Consider the following 12,775-nt stretch of genomic DNA (forward strand, 5'->3'; position numbering starts at 1 on the left):
ATATGTTGTTTGATCATTAAAAAGTTCGCCCTAATTAAAAATAATATGCTAAAGTTTAAATTCAATAGACCTAAGACACCTCATATACGTGTACCTAACATAATATAAACAATGCAAGACGTGTTCAAAGCTTTCACAAATGTTAGAATATCTCACATTAGTTGACTAAATAAGTTGTTACATTTCTTTATATGGTCGTAGACTATCCTTACCTCAAATGTCAAATGTCAAAGAAAGAAAACATATCTGCAAAGGCAAATCCGCGAGTACGCAAAATTACTGCAGTTCGCAAAGCTGGCAGTTATCTCTTTTAACGAGACTCAAGTTTTTAAGTGTTAGAATCTTGTAATCAGAGGCGGACCTATGTGTTATAGTGAGAGGTCACCGGACCCCATAAGCTTCGGCATAAATCTTGTATATGTATATACAATGGTAAATTTAAAGCGCTTGGCATCCTAAACATTAAAAGCCTTTAGGGGGCACTGCATGTGATGGTTGAGCAGAATATTGTGCCCCGTCGCGTAAAGATTCTGGGTCCACCTCTGCATGTGATTTTTAAGGTTCTTTAATTTGCAATAGAAATTTCTCTACTGTAGTAAGGAGCATTATTGAGACATTTACAAAGGAAAGATAGAAGTAAGCAATGAATCTCAAAAAAGAAAGACACTTGCTCAAATCCAAATCCTCATGTAAAATCATGAAAAATTAAAATCTTGAATAATAGGTGCCAAGTTTTGCATAGAGGATGCAAGACTTACACAACTTCACCTCTCTCTAAGAAAAAGAGAAGACAGAACAACTACAATTTTTTGGAAAATAAAATGGAGGGACTATATATACATCAATAACAGTTGCTCAGGCATTTGAAGATGCTGTCAAAGCATATAAAACTAGCAGAGGGCTAAAGGAGGACGCCTAGAACGTCATACAGAAGAAATGGGCTGATCTTGATAGCCAAACTGTCGATTGTTTCTAATACATTGAATAAAGGAACACCTACAGTTACATTCTAGCAAGTGCCACTTACCCGAAATCTCTCTAGCACCAGCTCATCCATCTAGAATAAGAAGTCAAGCAAACAATGCTGCTGGCTCCTTGGACGATCTACTAATCCCATTATCATACCGTTTGAAAGTTGTATCCTGAGGGGAAGTGCAGGTAATACAGTAAATTATAGAGCACCATTATCATGCTCACCATCAATCATCTAATTGCAGTTTATCGGCTAAGAATTAGTGACAAATATCAAACCAACAATACATTCGTCGATTAATGTATTTTATTTGCTCATCCTGCCCAATAAAGGAGAAGAAGGGAACAACAAGGGCAGAGGAAGAGCGTTTTATCATGTTGTGTTTGAGAATGATTCATATATACAAATACATAGAAACCATGTGATAAACTGAGTTTCTTTATTCCATATCTAGAGAAGTGCTTTTTTTTTTATGAGTCTGTTGTTTCCGCAAGATTAACATGCTATATATGAGAAGGAATTTACCTCACTGTCCTCCCAAATTGCCCCAACACACTTGGAAAAGCTAATGCTAGCACTTCTTAGCAAGCAGCGTGCAGTGTTGCTTGTTGTACTAAGCTCTACATTTTCATTACTAGTGTCAGCTTTGTTAAGCTCGTGTGACTTTGGGGGGCTTGGAAGGCATCTATGAGCAACAGTTGCTTCAACATGCCTTTCAAATTCACCATCGTGATCAGTTTCCTCGTCTATTGAAACATAGACCCGCTCTCTGTAGAAAAAATTTAATGAGGCTATTTGAGTAAGCACACTTTATCAGACACTACTAATAAGCTCTTAAGTATGAAATCTTTAATATCAGGGTCAACTAACCTAGGCAAGGAGGCATATCGCCTTGGATGGAGAACATTTTTTCCACCTTTGTCATAGTGCCCCTCAAGTAGGTCAAATTGTTCCTTAAAGCAATCGACCCCACTATATATATGCACATCGAACATCATGTTAGCATAGCATAAAAAATATAGCTAAATACATGCAGCAGAAACAGGGAAGACTTCAGAAGTAAAGATCATGAGAATTGTTAGAGAACCTCTCTTCAGTAAGATGGCGAAAGCAAAGCAAAAGCTACCATCATTCTGATTCTGAAGGTAAGTATATTGAGTCACTTAAGCTTCTTTAGACCTATTTAAGCGTTATCAAATCGGACCAAGTAAAGGGCAGTATAATAGAAGACTCAAGATATAATTAGCCTACCTATGTTCTTGTTATGGGTTGAAAAAGTTGGATCATGATATTGATCCAGACAGAACAAAATTGCTTAGTCATCCCTAAAATTCATCTAAACTAGCAATTCTCTGGTCAACCTAAACAGGTTCAATGGTGAAGCTCTTCCGGGAAAAAAAGGAAAAGAAAACTAAATAATATATCCTCCCATATCAGGAATGTGATGATTGAGTCAAAATGATTACTTGTAAGATTATAGGATAGTTATTAAAGTCACATAGTGTTGCGCATTGTGTAACTTATATATTCCAGACTAACAAGTAAAATGCATAACTACTTCAATGACATCATTATCAGAATGAAAAGCTAAGACATAGCTATACAACTTAATGCAGATTGTATTTGATAATGATCATAGCAAAGCATGGTAACTGAATCTGCCCGATAGAAGATGCTTATGTGTCAATACTAGGGATAGAATTTGGAATTATTCTCGAAGTTGACCCAGATGGAGCACACAAAACACTGCTTCATGCATGAGCCCTGGCCATAGTTGCAACCGCAAGCAATCCACTGGTTCTATAGGTAAAAGGATCACTTCTCAACACAATTTCTTAAGCTAATAGCTACATGACCATCCACTGTTTATTTCTGTGCAACAGAAATATTGTTTAGTTGAATGGTAAGAACTTTTAAACTTGTCTGTCTTCTAATGTTCACTAATGTATCTATCCTATTCCTCATATGGAATACCTTAGGACTTAAATATTGCTAGTGAAGTCACGCCAATATCATCTTATGTCAGAAAAGCAGGCAGGATTTCTCAAGTTAGCCTGCCTCATCACTAATTTTACATCCGTAGAACCATGATGAAGATCTGATTATTTACTGCATGACATACTAACAGTTAATTTATAAGACATGCACAAAACGTAGGTTCAATACGCCATAAGTATTTGTATCACATAGTTACTCAACAAAATGCCAGGTTAACACATGGACTGAATTATATTCAGTATTGATGGTACTAATTTCAATTGCATTGCATGGATGATTGGATGAAAATGTTTATTTTTAATGCATGATAACTAAGACATATGTGCTAAAACAAAGGAATTAGTTTGTTGTTAGCATGTGAACAAAAAGCAGACATGGACAATTTCACAAGATCATACCAATGAGTTAAATCGTTAGAAAGAACTAGTTCTCGGTCATAGCCACCAACGACTATGGACAAATAAGGAGAAGTGTTGGCAGTACCTTGGATACAAAAAGCTGGTATTGTCAGTGCCATGAAGATACTCCTGCAGCATCTGAGGGTGGTACTCCAAAATCTGTGACGGGCAAAATCAATGTTGTAGTACGATGGAGGAGGCACAAAAGAAGGTCAAGAAAAGATATGATGGGTTGCCAACTCATACCTCCCTGTAGATGAGCTCTCTAATATCCTCTTTTGCCAGTTTTCTTCTTTCAAAGTCGAATTCAAATTTTGAAATAGGCCGAGCTGATGGTTCGTGCTCCTTGTTTGCTAAACCACGGAAATATGGATGTGCTAGTGCCTAGAGGGGATTAACATAGGACAATATGAGAGAAATAAAAACTTGCATCATAGGCTCCAATGAGTGTCCAACAATCTACTAAGTCCTACCTCTTCAGCAGAAGGGCGATCTTTGGGGTCAAATGCAATCAAACGCTCAAGTAATCTTAGAGCTAGTGGGTCTATATCTGGGAAATTTTGAGAGAGAGGAATGGGGGATTTATTCTTCATGCTGCTTAAATATCTCCTTGCTTTGTCATTTTTAATCTGCATATATCGGGAAAACGGATCAGATTCATTATACATCACTAGTTTATTAACTTCGACTGAGGAAAGGGAAGGACAAACCCTTGAAATGGCTTCAGTGGATGGTGAACCAAGCAAATCGGTAATCAGATCCAATTGGTGGACCACATTCTTCCCAGGAAATAATGGTTTTTTTGTAAGCATTTCTGCAAATATACATCCTATACTCCAGATATCAACTGCTGGGGTGTACTGCAATAAGTAGTTTGTTTTAGAATTGATACCAAATTATGAGACATCACAGTATAATAAGTAAGTATAAGTGACCAATGATTTACACAATTTTTTTCCCACCAGTAAAATTTAATATTGCAGCACTGCAACTTAAGGCATGAGATTATCCAATAGTGAGAAGGATGCAGAAAGAATGAAAAGAACCTTTTATATTCACTGGTTTCATTTGGAAAGAGATTTGCTCTTATTATATAGATAGTTGGACAAATTTGATAGATGACTTTTGCTAAGCGACTCATTCATTTGGTATATTTTCCCACGCCAACTTGGTACTCTAATGAAATACTTATGGATTATTTAAGAAAAACCATTGGATAAATGTGAGATAAGCATAGGCTCATCTTCAGGGTAGAACTCCTCGCTTGCAGGATTTCAGTCATCACCTACCGAGAATCAATTTATCATATGATTACACCACTCAGAGATGAAGATTGCAAAGAACCGAATTCAGACAAGGAAAGAGCACACAAAAAATAAGAGTTTCCGTTCCTAAAATTTGTGAAAAATGTCAACCAAGGCCCCAAAAGTGCTCCTGTTCAGCTCTTTTTCCCTCCTAATAACAAGATAAGAGTGAATAAGAAAACTTGAAGAAATTAAAGTGCCACCGCTGAATCACAAAATAGAATATTGACCCGGTCAAACTCCGCATGCTAAGTAACACATGAAGACAGATATCTACTATTAACATGAAAAAGTCATTTGAGAAGTGTACTGGATAAGAAACAAACTATATAAGCATTTAAGTTACCTATAAATGTCATACTTACTTTTGAGTAAAAAGAACCACAAAGTTCTGGAGCGCGGTACCAACGAGTTGCCACATAGTCCTGTAAAGAGCAAAGGAGTTAAGAAATTTCCTTGGAATAAAAGCAAAAATCGTGTTGTGATATATATATATATATATATATATATATATAGAGAGAGAGAGAGAGAGACTACTAAAATTTTGTGAAGAGAAAAGAGAAGTATGAGGTTCTTGAAAGCATAACAAAATCAGGGTCTTGTCATCACAGGTGTAATAACTTGACAATTTAATGACAGCATTGAGACCTTTTGACTCCACTGTTATGGTTAAGATAGATCGAGAAACTTTAAAGTAGAGAAATGCTTCATACGGTCCAGAAAATAGCTGACGGGGTATCTCCAAATGATGCCCGAGCAAGCCCAAAATCACAAATTTTCAGCTTGCAATCTGCATTTGCTAGAATATTCTTTGGCTTTAAATCTCGATGAAACACGTTTGCTGCTGAATCAATAAACGAGGAAAAAGGTCATAAAAGATGTAAAAGAGAAATCTAACTAAAATACTAGAATGTGTTCAATGAGGAACCGCCACCTGTGTGCATAAACTTTAGACCTCGAAGAAGCTGATACAAAAAGAATTGATAATGTTCAGGAGTGAGACTGTCATTGGCCTTAATTACATGCTGAAGGTCACACTCCATCAACTCGAAAACAACATATATATCCTTGAATTCTCTCGGACATGGAGGTAACAGAATATGCTTTATTTCTACAATATCTGGATGCCGAAGCAATCGGAGGAGCTTTATTTCTCTAAGGATGCGGGTGGCTTCAGAGACATGCTCAAGAACATTATCGATCTTCTTTATCGCTACCTTCTCTCCTGTATGAGTATCAACTGCTGCTGCAACAACACCATAGCTCCCCTTGCCAACAACCTCTTGGATTTCATATTGATGTGCTTCACCATATTCAGTGAAGAATTCCCTGAAAGGCATTGCCTGAGAAATTAAAAGACACTATCAGAACTGTTTTTTTAAACGTACAGGCAAAATCTAAGAAAGATGCGTACAATGTTATATATAAATAAAGAGTTAAAATCTTTTCTCTCCCCATCATCACCACAAAATTTGAAAAAGTATCAAGAATCTCCACTAAACATTATCTTCCAATATTACTGATTTTGTGGAAGGTGTTCAAGAAATTGGGGAATAATCCTCTTTAAGTGTCAGAAAAAGGATAGGAAGAGGATTTGACAATCATCTACGATACCGAATCAGATGCAAACCTGATGGACCACTCTAGATAATATTGACTCAAGTAAATCAGCTTTTGCTTCAGAGTTATAAGGTAGTCATGGGACTAAGGACAGGAGCTTAATGATGGGAATTGATACAACCATTCATAGTAAGACAGAGATGAGAAAATACTATTAAGAAACAAAAAGGAGCAATCATAAAGCAGCAGCTGAAACTGACACAACTAGAGTGCAGGTGACCAACTATAAGAGAAAACGCATCACATGTGAATAAACTTGATGATCAGAGTGACTGAATTATTTCAAATTTGGGATCATTCTAATTTGGGGTTGGAATACTGTGAATTCCAAATTTTTGTGCCACTTTTCATTTCTGACACATTTCCTTAAGAAGTTCACTCATTAGTAATCAGCCAGTCTACAAAAGTGAATGCAGAGAAGTAATCTCTAAAACTTTCACATATTATATCACTATTAAACAGAACTTGGAAAATTTGAACGTCAGATACTGGTTTCACATTGTCTTTGCTAAAATGATGGTTAGCAGTAGGGTTAATGGCACATATTCTTGCCAAGTACAACAAATAAATATGGAATATCCGGCAGGGCTCGGAAGAAAGATAATATGAATAGCCAGATTGAAAAGCAAGCTTCCAATTCAAAATCTCAAATATCTCAACCAAAAAAAAATGAAAAGAAAAGTTACCATCTTTTTTAGAATTTAAACTTCTATCTAAGATGCAGGCTGTTTAAATCACAATCCAAAACCTACAATGTGTCAAAAAGTTAGAAACAAAAGACAACTTAATGCAGACAGCCTCAAAATCCACAGCATTGCAAAAAGAACAGAAATCTCTATCATCTAACTTTGTAATCTTTTTAACAACCAAATACCAAGATCCAAAATTTGAACACTCAACCAGCTAATCCCTGGCATATTTAGATCATGTGAACTCACGCAATCAACACAACATAAAACCGCATCCTATTTGTTAGATTAAACCATAGGAATATTTACATTTCACTCAAATGCATTCAAGAACAGAACAAGTAGTCTATATAACAGAATTAATGGAAGAAATTACTACCTCTGAAAAGGGTCAGTGAAGACAAAGGGAAAACAGCTCTTAGATAATAAAGGGCTCCTCCTCTCCACACTTTCTTGGAGTCTTTTATAGTTATACCTCCATGAAAGGTACACGTCTAAAGAAATGACCAGGTAAAAGCAACCCCAGTTGAATTCTGCTATATTTATATCAGTTCATATTAAACTACTATATAAAAATCCAAATAAAGAAGAGCCAAAAATTAGATATGTCAGCCTTTTGTCCATATCACAATCTTCCACAAACAGCTTTACATGAATAAAATATTTCAGAACAAAGCGTTTCAAGATAAGAAACAAAGCTACGAAATGGCCAAGAATAAGGCATCATCACCAAATAAATAAATAAGCAAATAGAGTAGAATCCAATGCATCGTTGGAACTAAATTACAAAAATGAAGATTGCTGGTCTAAGTGTTGCACTAACAACTTTGGAACCTAAGGTTCATGCACTACCACTAGACAAATTCTTCCTATCTAATTAACGGGTTCAACTAAAACTAGTATCTTTTACACGGCATTATAGATATGTATTTGAAAAAAACCACTACTGAACCACTAGTTGAATAAATTGAATTTATGTTTAGTGGCGAAAACATAAAGGTCGAACCTGCCAAGTTAAAATCCTGAACCCGACTTTAAATTGCGACACTATCAATATATGTGTGCAGAAGCGGACCTATGTGTTTCAGCGGAACCCATAAACTTCGATAGAAATCTTGTAGGTTTTTAAGTATATTATCTTGAAAATGATTAATTTAAATGCACTTGACATCCTGAATACTAAAAGCCTTTAGGGTACTGGCCGAGTAGAATACTGGTCCGTTAAAATTTTGGGTCCGCCTCTACGTATGTATGCGAATTGAATGCATAAGCAAGTTCACCCATTTCCCAACATTGAATAGTGAGCCTTATCTCTTTTTTATTTGAGTCAGTTTGTCTGCACCGCCACAGAAACTAAAAGTACAAATACACATACAGAGAAAGAGAAAAATATTTAGAGAGAATATGAAAGAAGTGACCTTTTCAAGCTGAGGCTAGCTTTGCTGTAGAGAGAATGAGTTCAGCAGCAAAGAGCTTTACTTATATGTAAGAGTAGAGCAAAGAAAAGGTGGCAAAAGTAATGAGAGCCAAGGGAATTACAACATTTTACCTATTCTTTCGGATGCCATGTTTTCGGGTAAAATAGATCAAATTTACTCCATTTTTTCTGACTTTTCTTGGTCGGTTGCTCCAGCAATTGGAGTGTAGATTTTGGTTTGACATATTCATTTGATTTGGACACTATTACAGTCATTGTCAACTTATGAGTAATACGGAACCACATTGTGATGTTTCACCAATCTAAAACATCACTTCTTTTTTTAAAAATGTTTTAAAGCACTTTGTTGTTAATATTTTGAGCTACAAAAGGAAATTAATTTTTATATAATTTCTAAATATGTATGTTGTAATAAAAAATAATAACACAATGATATATGAATTCATGTGGAATACATTAAGTTATTTGTTTGGTCATAGATTTTGGTAATTTTTTCTTAAATTTATTTTTTTAAATTTTGTTTATTCATGGAATATGATCATTTTTTTTAAAAAAATTAAAATTATTTTTCAAGTTTCCAAATCCGGTTTAGGATAGTTTTTGGGTAAATTTCTTTCACACACACAATATTAGCTTTTTTCCAAATAAAATACGTGTCTAAATAGAACTTAAACTTTTAAAAATTAATTTTTAAGACAACTTTAAAATAAAAATTTAAGTCTTCACCAAATTTATATCCAAACTTTAGTTAAATGTATGATCATGTTACGTCGAACCTACTGGAACTAAAAGTTGAATATATATCCTAGCTAGAAGATTGAGCCACCTATTGCCAATTTGAACAACTTACCAATGAGCAGATAAGCTAGAAGCAACCTTTGGACCCAGTCTCTAAACCCAAATAGAGAGAATATTCAAAAGCTAGTGGTTCGACTAACGCATTGAATATATCTATCTAGGGATAAAGCATTTTATATTAAAATGTCTTTAATTTTTAGAACCCGAATTCGTAGAAATGACATCAAGTAACCATTCTGAAGGGCTATTATATAAGAATTAGCTGGTGTGTTCTGAATTTCAATTTCAAATTTATTTTTCGGGATAATAATATCCTGAATTGTGTTGAAGTTAAGATTTTTAGTTCAAAATTTCATAACAAAATAAGTACATGTTAATCTCTAAATATCATCTCTAAGAATGGTTGTTTGTGCACTTACCCTCGCATTCGAAACCTTTAATTATGGACATTACGAAGGAGAAACTCATTTGACGTATGATTAAACCGGTTAGCTAACCTGACCCTTAGGCAAAAGAATACGGTCAATCAAGCATGCATTCACTTAATCTTGGATTTAACAGATTTGACTTTTGAGTTTTGACATTAGTCAAATTTGCAGATTTTTTTTTTTTAAAGATAAATAATTATATGAATAAGCATCATCAAGTTGAACATTTAATTAACCAAGCTCTACGCACCCACCTGAAAGTAGTGACACGAAGTTGTCCCCTGATTTGTTTTTTGTACGGCCAAGGACGACATTTTTAGTTGAAAATTTGCTTGTTGAATTCTACAACTTTCATCACGTTGAATTTCACAATTCAAATTTCATAAGCTAAGTATATACTCCTTTAATAATAATAATAATAATAATAATAATAATAATAATAATAATAATAATAATACTGATACTTATAATTATAATTATAATGTCCGAATTGCAAACTTTTATTGTAGCACGTCAGTCCAAGCTTATAAATTGTGGAAACACGTCATTTCAAGCTCTTATCAATGGATTAGATAATATATTATATAGTTGAATAAAAATTAATTAGCTATATAGTAATCAAACAACTGTTGGTTATTCGTTAAGCCAACCACAAAAGACGTGTTCTCCTGTTTGGTTTAGATTCATTGCTGGAAAGGATTGACCTCAAACTCTAATGATGATTATAAAAATGAATTTTAATCAAAAAGTAATAAAAGTCTGGCCAACCTCCATGTATTCCGTTAATAGTTGCAATTTTTCTGGCTTTAGTTAATATTAATATTAATATTAATATGCGAGAAAACGTGAGGTGCCACCAACATAGTGTGTTTGACCAAAATTTTAATATCAGTAAAAGTGATTTTTCTCCGACGGTTTATTTTTGGCTAATTAATTTGAAAGTTTTTGAGCAACAATTACTGTTTGATCAAACTTTTAAAAAGTGTTTCAAATTAATTTTTTCAAAAGTGCTTTTTAGAAAAATATTTTTTAGGATGCTATTTTTTTCTACTTCTCCAAATCTGTTTCTGCTCAAAGATATTTTTTTTTCCTTTAAACAATTCAACTTTAAAAAATTTAAAGGACAAAAAATTGCTTTTAATCTCGAAAAAGCTAGGCCATACAGGCTATTAGATTATTTTCTTAGATTGTTGGTTTTGACAGCCACATTTTATATTGATCTTGACTTGTTGATTTGAACGTTATCGGCTAAGACATTCCTTAACGCTTATTTCTTTTATTTGCAAATTTTCTCCTCAGGTTACATTATATTATATGTACTAAAGGTCAACTATAAAGTATAAACTGCATATGATTAATGTAAAGAGCTAGGTTACGTTTCACTCATTTATCATAATATATTATTCAATAAGTTTTTTGGTTCCAAAAAGTTCAAGATAGATCTAAAAAAAAAGGATGGATGAAATAGAACAAATGCAATCAATATATCAATAAATTATGCATCTCGCAATCCAGGTGAGATCGTCCTTATAAAATATATCTATCTATTTTCTTTAGTGGTTTCTCAAATTTCATATTTATCCCTACAATTAACATACAAATACCTAATCAGGTAAATAGGGATTCTATTAAAACTTAGACCGATAATATATTTAATATGACAGTAATCACTGTTTACGATAGTGTACAAAACCTTTTGAAGAAGAAAAATAAAAGTACACTGGGATTGATTGTCACAAGAAGAAGAATACAATAAACTAAATTTGATTTAAGTCGTGAGAGATGAAGAGAGACCATACAGCCACTAATAGTCTGTTTAGTCAAGCTAGAAAAATCAGTTTATTTTGAGAAGTATTTTTCGAAAAATTATTTTTGGAGAAAAGCAGTTTGTGTTTGATTAATCAATTTGAAAAATACTTTTGAACAATAATTTTCATTTGACCAAACTTTTCAAAAACTTTAGGATAGCTAGATCTGTCAAGTTCCAATCTAGCTAGGATTGGCTTCTTTCAGCTCCCTGAATTGTGGAGAGTAGAGAAAAAGTCCAAAGTGATGGCAGCCATGGATATATGGTTAATTAATTATTACTTGCATTTTTTTTTCTGGCTATAAGATGTGGAGAAACGTAAGGGGCCTCCAATATTCAGACCTTTTTGGATTTTTAATGGGATTTGTTTTTTGACAACTACGTTCGAATAAAAGGCGGAGTTATAATTTGAAGATTTAGAGTTTAAAATTTTATCTCTTTTAAGTTATTGAATTTTAAATTAATAACTGAACATATCAAATAAATTTCTTAAAACAAACACATTATTGGGGTCGGCCGAACCACCACTATAAACGTTATCTCCACCCTTGTCTTTGATACTATTTGTTTTGACAAGTTGTTGCGATCAAACGCACACGCAAGTATACGCGGTCGTCAAGTAATAAAGTGATAAGATAGAGTGTCGAACCCACGATAACTTGTTATCAACTATTAACTAAATTAAGTTATCCCAATTATCTAAACAAGAATTAAACCCGAGAAGCATTTGATACTAACTAATTAAAATAAAGAATCTGTCGAGTTCTTACTCGCCTATTCAAGCTAACCTAACGCCTATATGTCTATGGAATTAGAACCGACAAAAACGCATTTATAATTCATGTACATCAACCAAGCAAGATAATTAGGTAGGTATATGTCTATTCTAACCGCAAATCCGTTCTCCGATGCCCAGGGTCAAGAACTTGCTCTACTTAATCCTATGTGCAGTCTAGAATTTCCATTCTCGGTTTCAACTCTAGATTCGTAGATAGTATTCAATTGGTGATCAAGCAATTAAATAATTAAGCGCAAGATTGAATAAATAAACCAATATGATAAATCAAGAAAGCAAAATCAATATCCAAATAACAATAGTCATGAAAGAACCACAACCCTAGAACATGAAGTTTAGCTCCACATTGACATGGTAGCAAAACAATAGATCATACAAAGAAACATAAAAATTACAAAGTTTGGTGGAAGAAAAGATGAAACCCGGCCTCCACGGTGGCTCTATGCTCTCCCCTTATCAAAAGTCACTCTCAAAAGCATTCTCTCTCCAAAATAGGTTTAGGACCCCTTTTATACAAATTGTGGGT

The 12,775-nt window shown here is 34.0% G+C and overlaps 1 protein-coding gene across 1 annotated transcript; it reads right to left on the reverse strand.

Moving 5' to 3' along the window:
• Positions 1-667: 667 nt before the first annotated feature.
• Positions 668-8,553, reverse strand: LOC104098877 (mitogen-activated protein kinase 9). The gene is made up of 13 exons (XM_009605715.4): positions 8,401-8,553; positions 7,362-7,515; positions 6,980-7,041; positions 5,608-6,016; positions 5,387-5,514; positions 5,039-5,098; positions 4,080-4,229; positions 3,843-3,998; positions 3,616-3,753; positions 3,455-3,528; positions 1,844-1,945; positions 1,499-1,742; positions 668-1,142 (listed from the first exon to the last, which is right to left on the reverse strand). The coding sequence occupies exons 3-13, from the start codon at positions 6,980-6,982 to the stop codon at positions 1,071-1,073; spliced, it is 1,536 nt and encodes a 511-aa protein (XP_009604010.1). The 5' UTR covers positions 6,983-7,041; positions 7,362-7,515; positions 8,401-8,553; the 3' UTR covers positions 668-1,070.
• Positions 8,554-12,775: the final 4,222 nt, after the last annotated feature.

Source organism: Nicotiana tomentosiformis, chromosome 10 (genome assembly GCF_000390325.3).
Source record: "Nicotiana tomentosiformis chromosome 10, ASM39032v3, whole genome shotgun sequence".
NCBI lineage: Eukaryota > Viridiplantae > Streptophyta > Magnoliopsida > Solanales > Solanaceae > Nicotiana > Nicotiana tomentosiformis.

Bases quoted from the DNA above. Each gene is read 5' to 3' on its own strand.
- LOC104098877 (XM_009605715.4), bottom strand. The intron at 5,099-5,386 runs GTATGAAGCATT...TGCTCTTTACAG, and splicing joins CGTCAGCTATTTTCTGGACC to GACTATGTGGCAACTCGTTG. The intron at 1,143-1,498 runs GTAAATTCCTTC...ACTTCCCCTCAG, and splicing joins CAATTTGGGAGGACAGTGAG to GATACAACTTTCAAACGGTA.